General features: G+C 35.3%; 1 protein-coding gene across 2 annotated transcripts; it reads left to right on the top strand.

Annotated features, from left to right (window-relative positions):
- The first annotated feature begins 508 nt into the window (after positions 1–508).
- Positions 509–26,506, top strand: LOC133524084 (putative inorganic phosphate cotransporter). Of its 2 annotated transcripts, none has more exons than XM_061859893.1 (11): positions 509–621; positions 5,019–5,140; positions 16,487–16,666; positions 18,070–18,208; positions 18,885–19,102; positions 19,509–19,658; positions 20,932–21,064; positions 22,965–23,089; positions 23,953–24,072; positions 24,638–24,767; positions 26,340–26,506. In XM_061859893.1, the coding sequence occupies exons 1-11, from the start codon at positions 591–593 to the stop codon at positions 26,378–26,380; spliced, it is 1,389 nt and encodes a 462-aa protein (XP_061715877.1). In that variant the 5' UTR covers positions 509–590; the 3' UTR covers positions 26,381–26,506. The 2 variants fall into 2 exon arrangements, with proteins under 2 accessions (XP_061715877.1, XP_061715876.1); XM_061859892.1 differs by lacking the exon at positions 5,019–5,140 and adding an exon at positions 4,856–4,977.
- Positions 26,507–26,559: the final 53 nt, after the last annotated feature.

Raw genomic sequence — 26,559 nt, 5'->3', positions numbered from 1 at the left:
TCTGCACTTCCAACCCAGAGGGTAAACAAGGCCTTGTTGGGATTAGTCCGGTTTCCTCACGATGTTTTCCTTCACCGTAAAACGACTGGTAAATATCAAATGATATTTCGTACATCAGCACAGCTAAACTGTGGAATGAACTATCGCCTGCGGTATTTCCGGACCGATACGACCTTCAAACATTCAAGAAAAGAGCGTACTCCCATCTCAAAGGCCGGCAACGCACTTACAACCCCTCTGGTGTTGCAGGTGTCCATGGGCGGCGGTAATCGCTTACCATCAGGTGATCCGTCTGCTCGTTTGCCTCCTCTACCATAAAAAGAAAACATAAGCTCCAAAAAACTCATTGGTACGAGCCGGGGTTTGAACCCGCGACCTCCGGATTACAAGTCGCACGCTCTTACCGCTAGGCCACCAGCGCTTAATAATATTGACTAAGTAAGGCCGTGTATCAGTGATTGACTGTACGAATGAGAAGATACAGATAGACAGAATTGACGGTTCGTATCGCATCAGGCAGATGCGGTATCGCATCAGTCAGTGACGCACGTGTAGATGATACATCTCATTTACACTTAAAGTTATTAAACATGGGCGTGAATGAAGAAAATGTGAGACCTAGTAAGTAATTACTCCTTTGTTTGTGCAGCATGGTGAACATTATGCACTATAACTGAAATAAATTAATTCATAATATACCTATTTGAAGTGGTATAAACAAGACATCTATAAATGTTTTAACGTAAACGGTATCATCTTGTTTTTTTTTATATTGTTTTTTTTTTTACATATTAGCGCTGAAATCTGAGCGTTGTTAATTTTTTAATTGCGGGAAACATCAATTTTCTTGTTTGGCTTTTTAACAACTTTGTGTATAACTAAAGTATAATCTGGGAGAGATTAATTAGTATATTTTCATTTCCACCCCTATACTTATAAAAATACTTTTTCATCACACCAGCTCGTAAAGAATATCTTGGTTGTTCAAAAAGTAATGAGAAAGTTGCATTTTATCCCCATTTTTGGCAACGTAATTGTTTGATGTTTCACAGTTAGTATTTTCCTCGAGTTGGTGTGGTGAATTTTTTGTTTTTCTTTCGGTGGCGAAATTTGTTTAACCCACATGCCATTAAACTTTCACAATGCTCAAGATTCCACTCTTCGAACCACTCGCTACAAAGAATCCACTTGTCATTTGAGATTCCTATATTACTTCCAATATCCTAACTTTTATCAACCTATAAGAGATTCCTCAAAGGGATAATTCCGCCTATCTACTTCACTTTTTCTTATTGTAAGTTCTTTTTATTGCATGTTTTTATCCAATAAATAATTTACTGCAATTACTGTTGGAATAGTTTTATTATAACTATTCTAGTGCCAAGTCATTGAACCAAATAGTTTTCCTTAAGTTATAATCATGGGAATTTCCACGACCATTTTTGAATTAAGTCTTGGGATCTTTTTTATTCATTTTGCATTATTTTAAAGGAGTTGTTTCCTGTGTATTCTTAAAATAACCAAACATTGACTTGTTAATATGACCTTGTTAGCTAAGTGGAGCGTCGCAAATAAAAACTAATATCAATATCAATGAATATGATAAAAACAATTTGAACAGTTTTTGCAAACGGGCCGAAGCTTGCGTAAGTGGTGCAGAAATAGTTGTTTGTGCAATTGATGTAGGTTTTATATTATTGCTTAAAAATGTACTTGATATTGATGTTTTGACAAACACTTATTCCGAAATATGAACGCTAGTTTACACATAAAAATCAATTTGAACTAAAAGAAGTAAATAACATAAAAAATAACCATAACAAAATAAATGTGGCTTCGGAATCGACGAATTATCACCTGGTTTAATATAAAAAGTTTTGTTTATGAGCTTACTAACTATCCCGTACAATATAACGGGTTTGGCCTGTAGCCGGCCTGTAACACGAGCAAAAATGTAACTGTAGGCTTCTCAAACTAACTCACATTTGTTCAGCAACTTAAAAAAAAAAATTGTTTTAATTTTAGCACACTTTAAAGTTTATTCTTAGACGCAATGTATTGCAAATTTTGTAATGTTATGTTTTAGCGTGACAAGCAACGTCAATTACAATGTATGCTACATTGAAGTTAATATTTAATTAGTATGAAAAATAAAGATTTAAGTAAGTCTAAAGATTTAATAATAGAGAATTCCTCTGGTAGAGAATGCCTTTTGGCATTAAGTTTGCAATTTGTACATTTTTGTTTAGTTGTGCAATGAAGTTTAAAAGTATTTACTTTTAGACAAAGTATTTGGGATTGGGGTAAGAGGAATAGATAGATATTTTTTTTATTGCATGGTATATCATGACAAAAAATAATAATGAAGGACTTTCTACCTATTGGGTTTTAAAAAAAATATAAAATGTAATTGCCCTGTATTCTTATTAAAACAAGCCTTAAAATGATCTATTTTCAGTCTAAAATGTAAATGGTAGATGTAGTTAATAAGTCATAATAGTTTCTATTGTTTTGGATAGGATACTGACTTGACACAGGTATTTACCTAGCTCAGAAGTCAGGGACTTCAACACCTTAGTGTACTTGCCTTTTGCCGATAAAATTTATTTTATTTTACTTTATTTTTATTTATTGGGATTTTTTTATCACGACAAAATTGCGAAAAGGCGCCGACTCAGAATAAACGCACCCAAAAAATATTGATGCAAAAGTCAAAATTTACCTATTGATATAAAACAAAAAAAAACTGCGATCAATGTATCCATTTTATAAAACATAGTAGGACGTACCTAAAACAAAATAGAGATTAACTTTCTTATTTTGGATAAGTTATCATGGTTTATATTCCCACTTATCTTGTATATATCTATTGAATTGCTAAACCAATAAGTCGTTATGACATCTACAATAACAATGTCGTTACAAGATACCAGAACCCCTAGTGTAAATTTATTCAATAGCGTGATTTTGTACGTCCTTTTTCTAAGGAATTTTTTTTTGCTATAACTCAAAAACGGCTGGATGGATCATGTTCGCTATAGTTTTCATTAAAAGTACCGTTCTGTCTCCATGCATGATTCATGTATCCCTGCCAAATTGAAACTTTCTAGCACTAACGATCACGGAGCAAAGCCGAGGAAGGACGGACAGACGGACATGGCGAAACTATAAGGGTTTCTAGGTGACTACGAAACCCTAAAAAGAGTTTTAGGCTGGGCTTAGAACGCTCTGCGATTAATTTAAATGGTTTCGGAACCGCAAAAGTACGTTAGTACGGCATGCTTCATAAGCGCACGCACTCGCAAGACTTACTTAGAATGAAACCGCAATAAATTAGTCTTAGTGTTTTCTAACGGCCCGATTCGAAGAATGAGATACGATAACGATAAGTTCTGGTTTAGACAAGTTTCCTTTTAGATATTGTCTGTATGTCGTATAATTGACAGAAGCAGCTCGATTCAGGCAACCAATGTCACGTTAGAAATATCGTAGATAGATCTTATTGGGATCACAGCGGAATCGAAATAAACGTCAATTTTGACATGTCGTTTAGTTATCGATCTTTTAAAGATCTTAAACGTGTCTTAATCATTCTTCGAATCGGGCCGTCGGACCGTGTTACACATGACATAGGTACTACTATGATTTACTGCACTCTTTTATTTATTTACCAAAACGTAACAAGGAAACTCGGTTGGTTCGATTCATAACCAGTTGCTACAAAATGACGACTGAACTCTATTCCTTATGTTCAGAGGCCCTAGTGTAAATTTATTCAATTTCGAAATGTCGTACGCGTTTGCGTTAAGTCTCATTTAGTATGGGATTTAGATACAGCGCGCCAAGCGGAACGTTTTGGAAACTCAAAATCCCATACAAAATAAGACTTAACGCACACGCGTATACGTCACGTTTCGCTATCGAATAAATTTACACTACGGGTACAGATAAGACACCACCGGGTCGAAAGTCAATTTAATGTCAATAACATAAGATAAGACTCACATGCACGTAAAAAACTGTTTATCCTACAAACAGCAAAGATGTCTTAATGTTTAAAATTAATATTGACTTTTTTTAACTCGTGTTTAAATATACTTAAGAACGAGTTATTCAGGTACGATTATGATAACATTAGCGCTTTGAATCGATCTTGAATGGTCTATTGTTTGCAATAATAAATCAAATTGCTAATTTACTCTGCCTAATCAGGATTTAGCCCATTAACGGGCAGGACTGAAAGATCCTCAATTCTAGCGTCATCGGCAATCTTATTGATACAACGAAAAACAAGCATATAAAACATAAGAAAAAAAAACACTTAAATTAAAAACTTATGAATAAAAAAATTACCCTAAATCTTGGTCGCTCCGTAGGGTGCCCAGAAGGCTGTCCTCATTGCCCCGCTGGATAGCAATGCTGATCGGCTGAGCAGAATTGTAGTATTTGTAACGAATTTTGTATCGGCAATTATAGTAAAATTCCGTACAAGAAAAAAAATACAAAAAAGATAATGTATAAGGTGGTATTTTTTTGACACCGTTGCCCTATGAATGGGTTAAACGCTAATAGTGCATCGATAAGCAAATATTATTTCCGAAACAAACCTGAATAAATACAAACAATAATTATAATACATATCAACTATTGTATAAATATCAATTGTTATTCTTGCAACTGTATCTTTTACTGAGGTGTGCCAATAAAGAGTATCTATCTATCTATTTATTAAAAATGTCAATTGTGAAGCAAAGTATGGCCAATATATGAAACCTATTTTTGGTTTGAATTTCTAGCGACAGAACATTATGTTTAAGGCCTAGTGGCATATTTTCAATACAATCGTAATTTCCAGAGGGACTTGGCGTCCGGCATGCACAGACGGCTTTGTTGTTCCTGGCGATGCTACTGGCTTACACCATGCGTGTCAACATGAGCATGGCCATCGTCAGCATGACTGACAAAACTAATGAGAACGTAAGCTACACCATATACAACATATAATATTATATTTTCAGAGGGCCTGGGTGTTCGACACGCGCAAACTGCGCTTCTGTTCCTGGCGATGCTTCTGGCTTTTACTATGCGCGTCAATATCAGTATAGCAATTGTCGGCATGACTGATAAGACCAGCAAAGAAGTAAGCTGCACGAAAATAATTTCAGAGACAATTTATTTTTATTATTTATGATTAACTTATGCTAAGCTTGCCTTTTTAGTATGGGTACTTTAGCCGACCATATCATGTACAGTCAGCGTCAAATACTTTGTAGCAGTCAAAGTGGCCAAATAGTTCGGTACACCATACTAAATATATGGTGTACCGAACTATTTGGCTACTTTGGTTGCTACAAAGTATTTGACGCTGACTGTACATATATTACATACATATTTATACAGCGAGTATTTTTGATACGACCAAATAATCAAAGGGTTGTTAGTTTAGACTGTAAAGCAAGTACACACTTCTATAGATTTTATTAAAAATTGATGACTAAAATAACTAAGCAAGCAATGTATCACTCCTTTTTTTTTAACTTAAAACGTCGATTTAATAACGCGACGTCACAACTGTCATAAGTGACCATGATGTACGAAATACATTGCCTCTCGAAAAAAATAAAGAAATAAGACTAAATTAAAAAAAACTCACAGAATTGTTTTATAACACTAAAACCTACGTCTAGTTTAAGTTTGCGGTTATATCAAAAATACACACTGTATAATTATGTAGATGTTAAAAAAAAACACAAATGGGTGGAAAAACAATTAAAAACTTAAATTAAAAACTTATAAATAAAAAAATTGTCCCAGATCGAGACCGCTTGGCAGGGTGCCCAGAAGGCTGGCTGCATTGCCCCTCTGGATAGCAATGCTTATGCGCTGGGCGAAGTACAGGCCAGCCCTCTGGTCACCCGAATGTAGATGTACAATGCTTGATAGATATACCTAGGCATAAAAAACTTCCACAATCACATATGTTCACAGTTCCACCGATACCTACTGCATGCAGAATCACTTCCATATACTCAAAGGCTAATTCTAACGTAACAATGACACTGAATGATATGTAAATCATGTTATTTAGTTATCGTGCATTTCACTCGTTCTTGTCCGTACATATAATGGCGCGAGGAAGACGCATGATAACTAAATAACATGATTCAAATATCATTCTGTGTACGTTAGTACGCACGTACGTTTGAATTGGCCTGTCAGATTGAAGTAAATGCTAAATAATTATGTAAAATAACTACTTTCAATCGGGTGCGGCCAGGGTCCTTAAACACGTTGTGTTTAAATGGTTACACAGCCGACCACGGCAAAACGTTTGGTTCACATAATTAATAAAATAATAATAATACTAGCAAAATAACATGAATATTAGGTACATTACCAGAAAACGTAACTATTTTTTGCCCACTCAAGTCAAAAATTCAACGCTTCAAACTATTGAGGTTCATTTTACTGTCGAGACTGTCGACCCGATACGTCAGAAATTTTAGTTTGAAGGAACTTCACTTTTGACACTGATATCATACATCATAATCATTATCATTTATTTCGTGGTAAAACTTAAATGATATACAGAAATATAGATATTACAAAAAGAAATAAGATTAAAACATATTGAAATTGTTTACCACGAAATGGGCTCGCCAGCGCTGATCTTTCGGCGAGACCATTTGCGGGCCACGATTGCATATCGTATCTTAAACAAATTTTTGACGTATCTTAAAGTTCGAATCGGGCCGTGTGCCTTCTTTTACGCCATTATTAATCTTCTAGATATTTTTAATAAACCCAAATTAATTCTAGTTTTATCAGATCAAACACCGATATGTAATTCCAATTTCCTGAACAATAATTGAATCCGATGTTAATATATAGAAGCGAAGGAATAGCGTTTAAAAAGCCCAGTTAATCTTTATTATAGGGGAGCGTAGGTTTATGTAAGAACATTATAATATTTTTATTAAATAATTTCTTGTAAAAACAAAAATAATGTGGTGAAATGTCACATTTTAATTTCCCATTTTGTAAACATCCTTTCAGCTATTAAGTATAATTTATTTATTTTTTTTTTTTTTTTTTATAACGATAGGCAAGCGTTTGACCACGATCTCACCTGATGGTAAGTGATGATGCGGTCTACGGTGGAGCACGCTTACCTATGAGATACCTATTTACCCTAGCCTTGAAGAGACCCAGATTGTACTCATGCGGAAACACAGACTCGGGCAGGGCATTCCACTCCTTGGCAGTTCGCATAAGAAATGTTGAAGCAAAACGCTTCGTGCGTATTTGTGGAATACCTACCATGAAGCGGTGCCGGAGTGCCGATTGTCTGGTAGTCCGATGGTGAAATGGGGACGGAGGAATAAGGTTGTGCAGTTCCTCGGCACACTCTCCGAAATGTATCCTGTAAAAGATCGTTAGGCTGGCAACCTTGCGACGATGCTCCAGACTTTGGAGTCGAGCATTCGTCAGATCGTCATCATTAATGATTCTCTTGGCTCTCCTCTCAACTGACTCGAGCGCCTCAAGCTGGTATTTTGCTGAACCATCCCACAGATGCGAACAGTATTCCACACACGATCGCACTTGTGCTAGGTAAAGGTCGAGCAGTTGCCTAGGTGTAAAATACTGCCTCACCTTGTTGAGGATGCCCAGCTTTTTTGCTGCTAACTGTGCTTTCGACTCGATGTGCGGGCCGAAGTTGAGTTTCGAAGTCAGCGAGATTCCGAGAAGCTCAAGATGGTCGGTTATCGGAAGGGATACATTTCGGAAAGTAGGAGTCAGATGGAATGGACTCCGTTTGGCGGAGATAAGACACGCCTGGGTCTTACTAGCATTGAACGAGACCAAATTGGCTTCACCCCAATCAGAGACTGCCTTTAGTGACACGTTCATGCGTTCGACCATTGCCTCCCTGAGCGCCTGTATTTGGACTCCACTAGCTCGTGAATTGGGTATGTAGCTTTCAACAACCGTAGTGTCATCTGCATATCCGAACGTACCTGGTTTCAGCAGGTCGTTTATGTGGAGCAGGAAAAGGGTCGCTGAAAGCACGGACCCCTGAGGGACTCCGGCATTGATTGCCAATTGATCGGACGAGCAGCCATTAATGACCACACGAATCGATCGATCCCTCAGAAAGTCTGATACCCAGTCACAAAAACTAGGGGGAAAACCGAAGGACGGTAGCTTGCTAATAAGGCCCTCGTGCCAGACCCTGTCAAAAGCCTTCGATATATCTAGAGAGACGGCTAAAGCCTCTCCATTCTTTTCGATGGCCTCACTCCAGATGTGGGTGGCATACGCTAGAAGATCTCCAGTAGACCGGCCTCGGCGGAACCCGTACTGCCGGTCACTGAGCAGGTCGTTCGCTTCTAGGTATGCCAGGAGTCGGTTATTCAGTACACGTTCCATACTCTTACAGAGTATGGAAGTGACCGAAATCGGTCTATAGTTGGCAGGGTCAGCCCGGCTACCTTTTTTCGGTACTGGTTGCACATTAGCAAGCTTCCAAGATTTCGGAACCTGACCGGTAGTCATAGAGAGGCGGAAGAGGCGCGTCAATATGGGACATAGCTCAGGAGCACAGGTTTTAAGAACTATGGCTGAAATACCGTCAGGACCACTTGCTTTGTTCACGTCTAGGTTTTGCAGCACTTTGCGGACCTCCGTCTGACGTATGCGTATGTCCGACATAGAAGTCTCGCAAACTAGTGGACTAGGAGGTTTTGCGCCAGTTACATCTAGACGTGAAGATTCAGCGAAGATGGAAGCAAATAAGTTCGCTTTCTCTTCAGCAGTGTGGGCAAGTGACCCATCTGGTTTCAGCAGTGGGGGTAGTGAGGGGCGGCAGAAGTTCGATTCGACTGATTTCGCTAGGGTCCAAAACGCTTTACTACCCGTAGGGTGCGCAGCAAGTTTGTTTCCTGTCCGGCGTATATGGTCAAATCGAGCCTTCCGTAGAGCCTTTTTACTTGACTTTTTATTTCCATACTGTCATTTTGTTTGTTAAATTACTGGAGTATATTACGTATGTTCATAATATTTATAATACGAAAGAATAAACTCGTATGTTTATATGTAGAAATATAACAGGGCGATTCATGAGACGTGAGCAGGACCAAGCCTACACAATCAGTAAATGTTAATGAATCGTTCACCGTCATATTTAAGTAAAACAATCACGCTTTTTTCTCTTATCTGACTTTTTTAAGGACAAATTTGATTATCTACAATCATGGGCACCCTACAACACTTAATTAACAAAGATAAAACCTCTTTAACCGTTATGACAGTAGTTTGATTATGAAGGAAATAAAATGTCACACTTGAGTGAGATACGATTTTTCAAAAGTAACCATTTGTTATGGATGAAACAAAGAGGGTGACCATAAATGTCGTACTTAAAAAAAATAAAAATATTTCTACAGTAAAAATTAAATTAACGTTTATCTCACAAATACTTGCTTATAACTTACTGAATACGCGGGCTTTATCCTGCTAACGTCTTCTGAATCATCCTTTATACATAATATGTATACTACTCAAAAGAAATAGGAAGAAGTTTAATATATACAGGAAAACTAATTTTATGTTAATTGAAATATGTGGAAAAATTTACTACTTATGTAATTTTTGTAAGCCTTAATAAAAACCAAAGCCTTGTTCTACTGTTGTTAAAAATACAGGACGTTTATGTGAAAAATATAGGATGTTTTCGTGACAAATACAAGATGTAAGATAGGTTGGGAATTGCTTTTCTGGCCACCAAAAACTCTAGTGCAATTTAATTTTTATAATTAATATTGAAAGGCACTAAAGATTTACTCTTTACACGTTACAATAAAAATATAGGCCTTACCACGTCAACTTTATTATATTCAAATTGGAACAGATTAAACCTTCAGGACTTTTAAAAATTAATTTAAATATTTTTTTTTGGAAGTCAGAAAAGGTAGTTAACGATCTAACCTATCTAACATTTCAATTTGGCAAACAAGGCACCAAACACCCTGTTTTTACGTTATGCTTTTCTTTTGAGCAGTATCTTTATATATTGCACGTGTTTTGTAAGACACGCCGGTGGGCTAGCGGTAAGAGCGTGCGACTTGCAATCCGGAGGTCACGGATTCAAACTCCGGCTCGTACCAATGAGTTTTTCGGAACTTATGTACGAAATATCATTTTTCGGTGAAGAAAAACATCGTAAAGAAACCGGACTAATCCCAAAAAGGCCTAGTTTACCCTCTGGGTTAGAGGGTCAGATGGCAGTCGCTTTCGTAAAATCTAGTGTCTGCGCCAAATCTTGGGATTAGTTGTCAAGCTGACCCCAGGCTCCCATGAGCCGTGGCAAAATGCCGGGACAAGGACGCGAGGAAGAAGAAGTTTTGTAAGACATTGTTTAGTTATTTCAATGCCCAACTTACGTATAGCTCTTAAAAGGAAAAATATATATATGTTAAATTAAAATCTTGTCCGCTCAGTAATAGTTTCCATCACAAATGTCATATGTATCAATGTATAATCGAGTAACAAATACAAATTTATCCTCCAACAACATGATTTATTATATTGCGACGTACTTATGTATTACATTGAAGTTTACTTAAGACATTCTAGAAATCCCTCATTCATTTGTAAACAATAAGTTAAGAGATAATTACACTAGAAGTTATCGGTCAGTTATCTGAGGGGCTCGTCTGCTTTGAGTCAAATGTACTTAAATATATTTATAGTACCCTGTACATTGAGAGGAAAGTTTAGCATGATGTAAGGGTCATGTATCTATAAATCAGAATATCAATTATAATTACGTTGAATTTAAATAATTAAAGAATTTTAAGACCGGTACCTTTGCCTCTGGCTAGCCTTAGCTGGCCGTCCAGAGTATGTCACGAGAACGGCTCCCAAATGTCCGGAAAATTTATAAAATGATAGACATCGACCAAATAAAAAAGCGAGTGAGTCAGTCCACTATATTAAGAGAAAAGGGAAGGTCACCGCTTCTCCTTACAAACGTAGTTCCTCTCTGGACATTAACATCAAGGAAAATATTTTTACGCAATTTATTTTAAAATAACCATAGCTATGTCCTTTGTTTTTTTTCTTGTGTTCTTTATCACGAGTACCTATAAGAGTGTGGATGTTCTTTCAAAAAAATATAACCCTTCGTTGAGCTACAGTAGCGGCAAATAATCTATCATTTTTTTGTCCAGGTACATTAGCAAACATTTTTTCAATAATTTCTCAAAAACGGCTCTAGTAATTTTGATGAAATTTCCAATATAGGGGCGTATAAAAACGACAATTTTATCAAACTAGGAATCTTATTAAAAAAAAAAAAAATTGTTCGAGTTTTCGCGGTAGCCCGGTGGGTCCTCAGCAAGATCGGTCCTCTATACAAACGTTCGCTTTCATTTTAAAACGACTAGCTAGGTTGCTCTAAATCTTCGTACTTAAAATAGGCTTAGGTAAATCTAGTCCTCAAATTAGTTTATGTAGCTTCAGATACCATATTTTAAAAAAATACAGCGAATGTAAGTTTGGAAGTTTTTTGGGTGTTAAGAGATTTTATTTGGGACGACCGACTAGTCGCCTGCTGGAGCGACAGTGTACAGGCGGATCTGAGCCAACTCAAAGCCGATCAGTTATGGCGGTGTGCCAGTTGCAGGAAGTGGCACAGGATCGGGACAGGTGGCGTTCTCGCGTTTTGGAGGCCAAGACCCTCTTTGGATCACTGCGCCACAATAGTTAGTTAGAATGTAATTTTTTCATACAAAACTTTTATTTGTTTTATTTAGTTTGTTTTATAAAGCTATATAACCTAATTACAGGACTAGATCTCATGTTATTGTATGTGCAAAAATTCTTTACAATCCAACACGTAGTTTTAAAATGAGAACAAAACTCCGTTTGTATGGGAAGGTGAAATTCAGCCGAGCTTGCCGGGGACTCTGGAGGGTTTCTCGCAGTGTGATTTTTTGAAAAACGAAGTCAAAGTTCATACTGGGCCCTCATAGGTTAATTCATGACCCATAGTAATATTTTGATGTCAAATGGAATATTCCGCAGTAAATGTGTGTGTTTATTATACGAAGAGCAGCTGCGGTTGATTAATTAATCAGACATTTGACTCGCTGCTAATTAACAGATATAAATAAAAAATGAAATTTTACTTGATTGGCGAGGAGTCATGTATCATTTTCTTTTTAGTGCGTCTTGAATACTCCTTACCTGTCTATTTAATTTAAAAACATTTGGTTTTAATTTCCGTTAGACAAAACAGGCTAATTTAAGACCCTATTCTAATTTCTTTACCCTTTGATATATTTATTATTGTATTTATTTAGGTATTACTGTTTTTACCCTAAGGTCCCTTTCAGCCGTGGCAAAAAAAGTTATAAGCCACGGTATATTACCCTACTGCAGTAAATTTACATATGTGTAATGTGTAAATTGCTATCATAAATTATAGGTCTACATACTTTTTAGTTCTTTAAAAAAAAAATGTTTTTTTTCTTTAATTCGAAAAGAATGGCGATCAAAACATCTTGTATTCGATATATTAATTAAGTAATTTATTTAATAATGAATATAAAATATTTTTCTGACTCACGGCCCGATTCGAACTTTAACAGGCGTCAAACATTTGCTAGAGTATTTGATATGGATTAGATATGTCGGTGTTTAAAGTGACGTTTCTTTAAACAAGAACGTCACTTATGACACTAACATATCCAATCCATATCGTATCTTTAGGAAAATTTTGAAGTATCTTAAACTTCGAATCGGGCCGTAAGTATAATCCAAATCCAAGTCCATCCACCTGTTAGCAAAATAAGTACAGTCTATCTTAATAACTATAATATAAGCTGCTAGGTTTTAGCGTCGCTCAATCTGAAAAATACCTTTAGAAATGATAACTTTTCAGCATATTTCATCAATGCTGAAAGTTTTAATTGAATTTTAAGGTTACTCGGGCGACCTAGAAGAGACGAACTTTTGTATATTTACTATAATTTGTAGCTTTTGAGCCGTTACCCATAAGGTTATTATTAGTGTTACTGTTTTACTTGATTAAAGCATTATTTGACTAAAGCAATAAAAATGTGTGACAGTTTTAAAACAATTATGAAAATCGATATTGTAGCCCACAACACAGAAGGCTTGTGCTTACCGTGGGACTTAGTCAATTTGTGCAAGAATGTCCCCATAATATTTATTAATTTATTAAGCTTTGCCACCGCAGAATTGTATAGAGGATGATAATAACCACAGCAGCGTCGTAAATATGTAAACAATACATTGACACCAACGGTGTATGTACCTAAGGACTTGAATGATATCACACGATCTCCTTGGGGGATTAAACAACTCGAGACGGCTTGTCTGTAATTTTCTGTACAAAGAGTCAGCCGATTTTTGCGGAGGAGGGGCATATCAAATGTATGAGGGCCATGTCGGATAAACGTCAGTCCATACAATAAAATATGACAATTTGCCGAAATGTTTGACAGAGGGTTATTTATTTAATCACTACAAAAATCTGCAAAACCACAAACGACAAAAAAAATTAAAATAATGAAAGATTGACATTGAATAAATGAAATAAGAATCTATCATTCTGATGAATTGTTTGACTTTTAATTTAAATTAGAAACTAAAATTCATGATATGTTTTGAGGTTTAAGAAACCTTTTAAATAATAATAAAGATTAAATACTTTGCAGATATTTTTGAATCTTATTATTAGAAAACTACGTACTTTAATAGTATTTGCTCGTCTTATATAAATGTATTTCGAAACAACCGACGACTTTCAAAAATCGATACAATTTTCTCATAGCCCGAATACTTAGCAGTTGTTTTCCGTAAGATAAATAGTACACAATAATTAATTATTGTGTGATGTCGCGACACGTATGCCGATCACATTTCATTTTTCGCGAACAGAGTAGCGACTCCACGTACCTGTGTGCTCATCAGATGTAGGTACCAATAAGATTGGGTTGCTTTATTTTATATTAAAGAGATAATAATACGTAGATAAAAACTGTTTTCCTCCTCACAGTACAATGGGAAGCCACTAACCAGAGTAACTAACGAAGTTGAACTACTTACTACTGCAAGATTAACTTCGTTTCTTTGGTTACAAACGAGACGGGAGTTATCTTAATATTAATTAAGACGAAAATGTATGCAGAACACAGAGGTACAAACTTGATTATGAACATACCCATGGTACCTAAAGTTTAAAGGACTTGTTTCATAAAATAAACCAGTCCTGGAGCTCGATTCGAATATTTTAACACGGCTCGCCCGCGCATCTCGCTTGTTCTGCGCTGCGAGTTTACAATTAACATTATTTAATTAACAAAAGTTATAGTTTTTATTATTATTTTTAAGTTTATGTATAAGTTATTGTTACATAAAATTAAACTAAAAGTTCCCTTTTCGTTAACAAATCAATAATAGATTTTTAATTTTTTATGGCGTTCCATTACCAATTGCGATAAAAGTTTTGTAGATAAAATGCTCTAAATTTTGGACGGCGACAGTCATGTTCCCTACATAATGAAATCGAAAACTATGACTCAAGTTTAAACTTAGATCATGTTACAAAAATTTTACACTGTACTTGGTACTTTGGACCACTGCACTAATATCCCTTGGGAATGTGTTTCTAAGCAGTTAAGAATTCAGAGTCAGCAGTACCTACTTAAAGAAAGTTATAGCAGTGCAATAACGCGTTGTGACATAGTACAGTGCCATCTAGGGAGAAATTGCATAGCTAAGACTCGGTACTTAAAGCAACTGCTCGACTTACTAGCAAAATTATTCGTGAGAGCTTTAACTAAGTACCTATACAAGTTTATTACTAAATAGAGTCCATCCAAGCTACATAACTCTGCAAGGCACTGGCAATGATAAAGTGTGACATTGTAATAATTAATGTCAAATTTCTATCAAAATGTGACGTTTATTCACATTTATACAGATTCGAACCCTGGTACGTATGGGTACATTCATTTGTGTGTTTATCACAGATATTTTGTTCCTGAGTTATGGATGTTTTCTATGTATATAAGTATTTATATATACCTATCTTTTATATATATCGTCGCCTAGTACCTACAATACAAGCCTTATTGTGCTTACCGTGGGACTTGGTCAATTTGTGTAAAAATGTTCCATAGTATTTATTTATTTATAATGAAACTCCCTCACTTAGTTCGGTTAAAGTCGGTGCAGTTAGCTTAGAAGTACTCTAAGTTTGAAAAGCGTTCTAAGCAAATACATGGCACCAATGAGGGCTACCGTTTAATTATACCGCTAGGGGCGCTATTGTAGACGGAGATCTTTCAAAATGTCAAATGCATATAATTTTTGTAGGTTGCAAGTTTTTTTTATCGCGAATTTACACACCTTATTCATAGTTGTGGTAAATCTTTTTCTTTGATTAATCATGGTAAACATTAAATATAGTTCAATAAATGTTAGCCGTTTTTTAAAAGTGCCAACTAAAATATATGCAAATTAAATCAGGTTGAAAAAACGGCAAATTTAAACCTTTGTTATTGATATTTTAAAAATAAGCATAAGATAAATATGAGATTTCTTTTTCTGGACCTACATCTACAGTGGCACCAACTGATGAGTACAAAAACGGTAGCCCTTCACTTAAAGGTTCTCTGGATAGTGTTACTTAAGATCCCTATTAGTTTGAAACTTCGTGATTGATCACTTGCGGCTTGTAGATTGAAGTAGAATTCGATAATGCTAAATTATTCATTGAATTACTTTGATTGTAAAAGAAAATGTTTGGTTCACATACTAGTTAATGCACTGTAAGAAATAAAAGACGAGTCACACTGCTGATTTCAAGTTGTTGAGATGCTCTATTTACGCACTCAAATGACACATAACTGCGTATACGCTGCGTCAAGTTTCGGTGTGGCCGATGCTTAAGTGTATAGTTTAGAAGGGGCTGTGTAACATTTGGACGGGTAAACAGACATTTAAATATATACATCTCATTTTTTCATCTTTATTTTTGAGAAAGGGAACCTCAAAATCATTTGATTAGTTTTTAACGTGGTAATGCCAAGAGTTAATATCATACGAGTACAAACGAAACAAGAAGTACCTACTATTAATCCAACGCCGCGTGCCTCATACAATTTATTTGGATTGCATTGTGTGTATGAAAACTGACACTTTACTTCTATTTATACATTATAAACGTAAAATTAGGATTGCTTTATCGTTGTTTCATGCATGAATTTAAAAAAGGAACATAAAAAGCGTTTCTGACATGAAAGTTCAAATGTCAGTAACCTCTGAACAGCCTGTACAGCCCACGAAAACAGCCATTTGCGATAATCATGGTCTTCTTTTCTCTTTTTTTCTGTCTCATAGTCTGTTTATATTACCATTTTCTTGTAGTTTAATAATGTTTTTATTTCAGTATTTCGATTGGAGCCATGTGCAGCAGTCTGTGATCCTATCATCTTTCTTCTGGGGATATGTGGTGCTGCAGATCCCAGCTGGGGAACTGGCTAGTCGGTTCGGAGGGAAGATGCTTATGGCTATAGCAATAAGTGTCAATTCGGCGCTGTCACTCCTGTTACCCATTGGAGCCACTTACGTAAGTGTTTTAAATAACTTATATTCGTTGCGTCACTGCCGTTCCATGTACTATCTTATCTACAATAGTTATTTGTTGCATACAAGTAGCAAGCTTAAAAATCCATTCTACCAGCTAATGTGTCAAATTGACTACAAAAACGTGCATTTAATTATTATGCACTTTTGTAGAAAAAAAAACAAAACTTTGGGCACTGTTTTCTAACAATAAAGGGTGTATTTCCAAACTACTTAGTATGGTGAAAGACCTTTACAGAATGATTCAGGAGACGTTACTACGATTAACCATAGGGTTAATGCATAGGCATTCAATAAAAGATAAGCTAGGTACCTACTGATTTCCGACCAGCACTAGTGATATTTGTGTTAATCTTTTTAGTGCAGACAACGAAAAGTTTCAAATTATTTTTCGGCACATTTGCTCGTAAACGGTGTTATTGTATGCCAGCAAACTGAAATGGAAATCGCTGTTTTATCCACGGGCGGTAATAGTGTTTTTGTAGTTCATTATGCCCATGGGTATATTTTTATATTATAAATTTGTTTTACTTTTATAATAATATACCTATATTAAACTTCATAATTTAATATTTTTGTTTATGTACCGTAAGTTACAAAAAGACAATTACTGAAAAGAACGAGATATAATAATAGTGCGTATAAATATAAAGTAACTAAAAGTCAAAGGTAACCTTATGGACTTTAAGTCAGAGAGTGGTCGTAAAATAGATAAGATTTACTAAAATAGCATGACTATCTTTATCACAGTTTGTTATTATAATAGTACTTTTATCTGTTAAAGAAGCAATTATAATTCGTTGTATGACAGTTTTTTGTGAATAGTATAATTAACATTTAACCTAAAACAAAACAAAGTTTAAATCAACATGATAAAAACCTCAACTCGGTGAAAGTGTAGGTTAAACTTTAAAATAGAAAATGGCAAAGGTTCTTTTTCATTCTGATCATTGTTACGATAAAAAAATGTACTTTCTCTAGAATATGTATTGTTTACCGTTTAATTAAACAAAAAATAGTTATTACTTTTTTCATTTTATGTGATTAATAATTATGAAAAAGTTAATTTTCACTTACAATTAGGGTAGGGAATTTTTTCTTACATACGATAAGTAATTCGTTTTACTATTCAATTTTCCTAGGGTGGCAAAATAGGGTAGGTACATTAATTGTGTTGTGTATTTGAGATTTCTTTTTATTTGAACATTCGGTGCTATTTATCAGAAACTAACTAAACTTTTAAACAGAAAACAGCGCTGAAATCAACCGTGATGTAAGAGATCTAGTCAGGTCCTTTATTTTGCTTTGTTTTAAAGCAAAACACCGCTCCTTTTTTTATTGCATCCTAATGGCGTCCGATTTGTATAATCTTCAGTGTTCTTCCAGGGCGGCTGGCAAATGGTTTGCGGGTTCCGGGTCCTCCAGGGTCTGACGCAGGCCTTCGTATTCCCATCCATGCACCATTTGGTGGCGCAGTGGATCCCTCTTGAGGAGAAGGGATTACTAAGCACTATTATTTATGCTGGTATGTTTACGTGTAACTCATGTCTGACGGCCACTTTAGCCGGGGGTATACCCTGCATATAATAGTGCTTTCAACATTAATATACCTAATCAATAATAATTTTCAACGAAAGAAAACTCGACGAAAAACGGATCGTCATAGATGTCTACCTTCATCGATCGACTTCTATTACTAAATAAATACATAATAAAATAAATAAATATTGTAGGACATTATTACACAAATTGACTAAGTCCCACAGTAAGCTCAATAAGACTTGTGTTGAGGGTACTTAGACAACGATATATATAATATATAAATATTTATAAATACTTAAATACATAGAAAACACCCATGACTCAAGAACAAATATCCATGCTCGTCACACGAATAAATGCCCTTACCAGGATTTGAACCCGGGACCATCAGCTTCGTAGGCAGGGTCACTACCCACTAGGCCAAACCGGTCGTCTACTAACATTGGATGAATTAAATTACGCGCGAGATATCCGCATGCGCTACTGTCTCTAGGCAGCTTTGGGTTTCTAACAACTTGCCATACGACATACTAGTAGTTGGTGACGGTTACTGGATCAGGTGCAAGTTGCGTAGCGGTACAAAATAAAAACCATGGAATGAGTCGCGCCTACCAAAACGCAATTCATCATCTTCGATAACATATATTTTTTTCTTCCAGGCGCTCAACTGGGTATTGCTCTTCAGCTAATAGCAGCCGGTTTCTTGGCAACGTATCTCGGATGGGCCTCCATTTTCTACGTCAACGGGACCTTAGGGGCAATATGGACAGCGTTGTATTTGTTCCTCGGTTCTAATTCTCCGGAACAATCGAAGATTATATCGGAAGAGGAGCTAAAGTATATCCAAAAGTCGCTGGGAAGGGTTGGAGCTCATGAGGTAAGGCAATATACATTTTGTAATTATGTACCTAAACCGTTGTCAGTGGTAGTCGCCTATTTTGCGACAATAACAGAGGTTTCGGGAGTCTACTTATTATTAGAAGTATTAGAACAAATTAAATCATTTTCAGAAATAAATATTAAAACAAAAATACTTAGATGACATTTATTTCAGTTTAGTCTACTTGTTATTTCAAATATTAAATGTTATTATACTACAGTAAAAATAAGGTACAAAAGTGGGACAAAGACAAGGGGAATAAAATCCCTTAACCGCTTGTTACCATGTCTAGCTTTTACCGCTAAGAGTTACTATTGTAAGTATGCATTTACGCTTGTATGATTTTATGATTGATGTTGGCTGGGATAAAACAAACCTATCAATTATTTGTGTTCCATTTTAGAAACACCCTACCCCGTGGTTGAAGATAATGACATCGCTTCCCTTCTGGGCGGTGATAGTCGCTCACTGTGGGCAAAACTGGGGATTCTTCACACTGATGACTGAAATACCCACGTACATGGCCAAAGTACTTGGCGTTGACTTGAAAAGTGTGAGTAGAACTTAATTTTTAACTGTATCTACACAAGTAAAAAATATGAAAATGTATTCGACTACAGATTTTTTATACCTCTACTTTTAAGCGATTGCATCACAAAATTGACATAATTTTTGGGCACTTTTTTTTTTAAATAAATAATCCCTCATATCTCATAAAACACGTTATTCCAATAAAAAGAACACTTTCAATCAATAAAGGCTTTGAACGTGGCGCGGGCTTTGGTAACTACTAACAAAACCGCACTCCAACGGCCATTCACGACTGTTTTCGGAGACCAATGGACAAATTGAATGGTGCCTAATAAGAGATTGGTTGGCCAGCTTTGTTGAACGTAAATGAGAATTGGTGGTCTGGTTCGGTTCGGTCGGCTTGTAAGCTTTAGGAAAACAGAAAAATATCGTACATCTAATCCTTTAATGTGCTCTGAAGGTAATGTTTGTAATTGACTGATTTAGATTATCCAATCTAAAAATTGTAATTCTTCTGTTTTTATAACAGTAAAATACTATTGCTGCGTAAACTTTATTTTCTCATTTTTTGGTTAGGAAGAACTTGTCTCAAAGCAACTTATTTTGAGTTCCCAAAACGTCCCGCTTGACGCGCTGTTTCTAAATTCCATACAAAATGAGACTTAACGCAAACGCGTCCGTCACGTTACTATATCGAATAAATTTAGACTAGGGGTTCTGAGATCAGCCAGTAAAAATAAGTATTGAAAAAGAAAAGAAAATCTTATAAAAATTAGCCACATTATTACAGCATTACCTTTACTAAGCTCAGTACCCCTAGTGTAAATAAATTCGATTTCGAAACGTGACGTACACGTTTGCGTTTAGTCTCATTTTGTATTGGATTTAGAAAGAGCGCGCCAAGCGGGACGTTTTGGAAACTCAAAATCCTATACATTATGAGACTTAACGCAAACGCGTTCGTCACGTTATGATGTCGATCAAATTTACACTAGGGGTACTGGACGAACTATCACACTGTCGTGGAGAATAACAAAACTAAATTTTAGATACCTTAAAATAAACAACAATAACATACGTATAAGATGTAGCATCAGCACTTAATTTTATTACACTTTTTGCAAATTCAGGATGTGTTTCTTGTACTTAATTTTAAATTAATAACGTATATACTATTACGTAAATAAATTGAATGAGCAAAATAAGAACTAAATGTTTCATAAATCGGCAGTAATGGCAAATGATGTTATTTTGTTGATCAACGGTAAAATAAAATCAATATTTTTTTTTTTCAGAACGGCATATTATCTGCTCTTCCGTACCTGGCGATGTATTTACTAAGCTTCCCAATGGGAGCCATGACGGATCTCATCATCAGGCGCAATTGGCTCAGCGTCTCTAATACTAGAAAACTTTCCAATTCCATAGGTAGGTACTTATAAACATTTTAATTTTACATCAAGCAGAAACTTCTGCGATGATATAATTTACCTTATAATAAGTAAATAAATATTATAAGTCATTCCATCCCGTCTGCGAGGCCACCAATATAATTTAATATCTAAACTGTCTAATAATAACATTAACAACCCCTAACCATATTATAACCCCTGCAAACATTTTCTCAGCAACAGAGTGGTCAAATCGTGGAACAAATTTATTCTTACACAGATTGACTAAGGCCCACGGTAAGCTCAAGAAACCTTGTACAGTAAAGTCTGATGAAAATATCTATACGGAAAAAGTGCTAAAAATATGTATACAAGACCTTATTGGCCATATACTAAGGTAGTGTATATATATTTTTGGTAGTTTGCCCGTATCGATATTTTCAGATATGACCGTGTTGTGGGTACTCAGGCAACGATATAAACCTACAATATACACATTCTTAAATACATAGAAAACACTCATGACTCAGTAACAAATATCTGTGCTCATCACATAAATAAACGCCCTTACCGGGATTCGAACCCAGGACCATCAGCTTCATAGGCAGGTCCAGTAGTGTCAGTGCCCACTAGGCCAGACCGGTTGTCAATATCGTCGGTCGTTATAATAATTTAAAAGTGGAAAACTTTACTGTCTTGGGTGGCACTTGAACTCACGACACTGGGTTGCTCTACCATCTGAGCTACCAACCCATTGCTATGTTATCTGAGCTACCAATATTTTTTTACCATTTTATAAGCATTTTTTGTAAACTCCGACACATTTTCCCAGTTTCCAGCACAAAATTTCAGTTCTACCTTGATGCATTTAGCTTTGTTGCAAGTTTATTCTGCTAACGAGAGCTTCGCGTAAAGTATCAAATTCCAGTTACGTTTTTCATTTCAAGCCCATAAGAAATCAAGCATCAAAATTAGAAATCGTTTGCATAAACATTTAACGGAAATGCACCGTATGCACTATAAGCGACGCAAATTTAGTGTTACTTATTTCCTATTTAATAATCTCTTTCCTAAAACATAAGGTTGAATATGAAAAGGTTTAATTGTGAGCAAACGCTGTTTTAAACGCACAATTTTCAATTAGTATTCCAGTACAAACTGTAGCCTGGTTTATCTCGAAATTCAATAATCTAACCGTAAATAAGCCAGGGGTTTCTTTTCCAAGATTAAATTTTACATAATCCTTGTTTGTATTCGTATAAAATTATGAAATGTATCTATTTGAAAGCTAATTATACGTACTATAACTAGAGGTACGAAGTATAATAATATCTGTGATATAAGGTATAGAAACTAGCTATTAATTTAAATAAATTGTTATGCCTTTGTGTCAGATTATACACAACCTCCTTGGTTCTTATAAGTAGTTTAACAAGCTCTGTTCTCCATACAAACTTAGTTACGCTGTCATTTTATTACGACTAGTTAGATTGTCCTAAAACTTTGTATTTAAAATAGGATAAGTTATATCTAGGGCTGTAATTAGTTAATGTAGCCTCAGATAACATAGTTGAAAAATTACAGCGAATTTAAGATTTGCATACAAAATTTGTTTTTACTCTATAATATTTTGTTTATATAAGGTGGAACAATATAAACTAATCTCAGCATATATTTCATGTCATTGTATGTGGAAAGTTTCATTACAATCTAATACGTAGTTTTAAATAAAATGAGAACGAAACGAACGAACGATGTTTTTGTATGGGAAGATGAAATTCGGTCGAGCTTGCCGGGGACTGTTAAATATATGAACCTAGGTACCGTTATGGGCATTCAATGGAGAAAATTAATAAAACGTCACTGCCAACCCTGCGTTAACTTGCTATGTAATCGGAGTTTATAACATATTAATTTATATTATTAACTTATTTCAGGTTTGTGGGGTCCAGCTTTGGCTCTAATCGGGTTGTCGTATTCGCCAGCTGGTAATATGGTCATGGCTGTAATAATGCTTACAGTAGCTGTTGGCATCAATGCTGGCCAATACACTGGGTATATGGTTAGTATTCCTCACATAATTCACAGATAAAAAGACAGAACTGTGACTTCATGACAAGCTGTTTTCACATGCATACATACAAGAATACCTGGTCAAATCATTTAAATATTTAGGCAGCATAATTACTAGTGACTCCAGATGTACACAAGATATTACCAACAGAATAGCGGTGGCTAAAAAAGCTTTTAACACAAAAAATCTAAAGCCGGAATATCAGGTAATATACGCAATTAGAGGCTCATAAAAGTGTACATCTGGAGCATAGCACTATACGGAAGCGAAACGTGGACGATGAGGCAACGTGATAGGGAAAGGCTGGAGGCTTTTGAGATGTGGTGCTGGCGGCGAATGGCAAAAGTTAGTTGGATGGAGAAGAAAACAAATGAAGAGGTTTTACGCATGGTAGGAGAGAAGAGGATTTTGTTGAGAACCATAGAAAATAGAAGAGGAAAGATGCTTGGACACCTGCTACGACACGACGAATATATCAAGAACAATTGAAGAAAGTTGAGGCAAGAAGATGGAGGGGGAGACCAAGGAGAACCTAAATAGATCAAGTAAAGAAAAAACTCAACGTCGTTTCGTATCAGGCTGTCAAGGAGAAGGAAAAGGATCGATAATCATGGAAATCGCTCCACCGACAAGAGCCTAACTTAAATATATGATGATGACGATGACAAAGTTTAAGCTAATTTGGCTGTACTACTAACGGTATAAAACATCCAATGTAAAGTAAACCCTAAATGGCTGAACAATTAAAATCTGTGACTGTACATAATTAGGCATAATAAAGCAGTCACGTAAATTACTAGTGTTACTGTTAGGTCTTAGTACTTATTAAATTAAGTGTTATATCTTTTCAGTTGGTCCATATCGACTTGGCGCCCAATTTCAGCGCCAATCTGATGGGCATCACAAATTTTGCGGCCAATATCATCTCTATCATTGCACCTCTCGTTTGCGGACTTATTGTTGATGACGAGGTAAATTTTATTAATTTTCCCTTTATTCATTTTTAATCTCCAGGTTAACTTTTTTAATATTAATATACTTAAAAATAAAATATAACAACACATACAAAGACAATACAAAAATTATATAAACACATTATAAAAAGCCTAACCTAATTAATTTTATTATTATAATTCGTAATTTTTATTGTTACGAATGTTTCTTTGGACATTACATTCAAACATATTTATTATTTTATATATTTAAATGTAAAAAACCCAAGCAACTGACAGTTGCCCGCCCAATTCAAGCTCTGTGTATACTTTTCAGTAATACAGTATGGCAGTGCCACCAAAAACATCAAATTCGTATGAAACCTGACGTTTATAGTGACACACCACACTTTGTTGCTACTATGTCGATGCAGAATATGGAAAATTTGTTTCCCGTAAAGAGTTTTTAATAAAAGACGAGCATCTAATAACAATCAAAGTATAATAACTTATTAATATTTTTTGGCTATTTACTTATTCATTTAAAAACGATAAACCTAAAGGTATGTCTTTTTTTAAATTTTATATTAATGTTCGAATACAGACGGATCCGGCAGAGTGGCGCAAGGTATTCTTCGTGGCATCAGCGGTTTATTTTGCTACAAATCTTTTCTTCGTACTCTTCAGTACGTCCGAGAGGCAGCCATGGAACGAACCCGAAGACAAGGATATCGGTAAATTCTTGCTAACGCTTTTAAAGTTTTGAGTCAGCTTTTGCATTATTTCTAATGGCGGCTGTACACACTCGCCGTGAATCTCGGCACCGATAAGTGAGAGCCCCACACCTAAATAATGATACTACTCGCAGTGCCTTTTGCGAGCAACATTTGAATCTGTCCACTATGTTCTACGATTGTAGGTATCTTGTTTCTTATTTGTAGAATGCAATCTCCAACAAACCGATTAGTAAGGTTATTTGAAAATCCAGTCACGAGGGAAATGGGCGAGATATTTTTAAAAAACCATTTGGCATGAATTAGTAGGGTTACGTGGAAAAATATGTATAATCGTGGAAATTGACTATATAAAATATTCCACATGTCCCCGGAGGGGGAGATATCGCAGTAGGTAGGACAGACGGTATTTACATAAATTAATATCAAGAAATATGTAGTTCATGTAGTAACTAGTGGAGCAAATTAGAGAGAAAATGTATGTTTACTGCTTTCCAACTAGTAGGGCAAACTGGAGATTACCCAAAAAAATAAATATTTTCTCTATCGATAAAACTAGTAGAGTAAATTGAAGGAAAATTTTCAACTTGCTTTAATAGTACTTACAATCACTGAGCATAGGTAATGGATGGAATCGCTAATTTCTGGTTTATTATACAACACTTATTTATATTCTGTATGTGGAAAAAGGTCGAGTTTCTAGACTCGTTATTTAATGCAATCTTTTAATTTACTTGACCCATCGAGCGGCAAAGCAATATATTAATTTTTCGAGGCAAGTTTTTAATATTAAAAATGGGGGCCGCCGCATGCGCGGTAGTCGAAGAGTATCCATTTCGAGGCATTTTACCGCACGAAGGGTTAATTTGTATCGCACAACCAAGCCGCTTATCGCCATTTTCTGCAGGTCTGCCTGCTGATTTCATTCCATGGTTCACTTTGCCAAACACTACTACACGACCTATTTACAAGAGCTACGGAGCTATTGACAGATTATAGTCAGGTGGGACAATATCAAACAAAAATAATAAAGTTGGTGAATATAACATTAATATGACGGCAATAATAAACAAAATGAACACAATTTGTTATAATAACATTTAGCTCAGTTTCATAAAATCTAACGACACACTTAGTCTGGTTAGGTTGCCACAAAAATACTTATTTGAAAAACAACCAAAATACATTTTAACGTACATACAGGGCACTTATAGAAGCTAATTGCATTATAATTTTTGTTTATTAAAACACTTATTATAATCTATATATAATCTGGTTTATAATCACTTTCATATTATATAGTTAAAGTTGGAATTTTTGATAAAGTATTAGCAAGTTACATTGACGACTTTAACTCTTGAAATAGGAGGTTAATATGTTCATAAACGGTTTATTTTGCTAACATGGTCGATTTTACGGTATGATATAATAACAGACAATAGGTAACTTTCTTTAAAATTGAAACCATTCTTTTGTATGGCTGGGGCATGTTCTAAGTCTAGACAGTATAATGTTCATTCTTTCATTTTATAAAAAAAAAATGAATACTTACATTTTCTTTTTTGTTCGCAGAAATGAGGATCACAGAAAAAACAAACAATGTAACGAACTAATTTTGAAGAAGGAGCAGAATGTTAAATACTGATCGTTGTACCTGAATACTAGTACATTTATAAATTATAAGTGTTAATTGTTTCCAAATATAAATTGTATTATTTGGAAACAATTCAGATACTAAACCAATTTTCATTAAGCAGATACGTCTGCGATTTTTTTTATCAAAGGAAGGAAG

Source organism: Cydia pomonella, chromosome 13 (assembly GCF_033807575.1).
Source record: "Cydia pomonella isolate Wapato2018A chromosome 13, ilCydPomo1, whole genome shotgun sequence".
Classification (NCBI taxonomy): domain Eukaryota; kingdom Metazoa; phylum Arthropoda; class Insecta; order Lepidoptera; family Tortricidae; genus Cydia; species Cydia pomonella.
The sequence above is the reverse complement of the archived record's forward strand: the minus strand, read 5'-3'. Positions and strand labels throughout refer to the sequence as shown.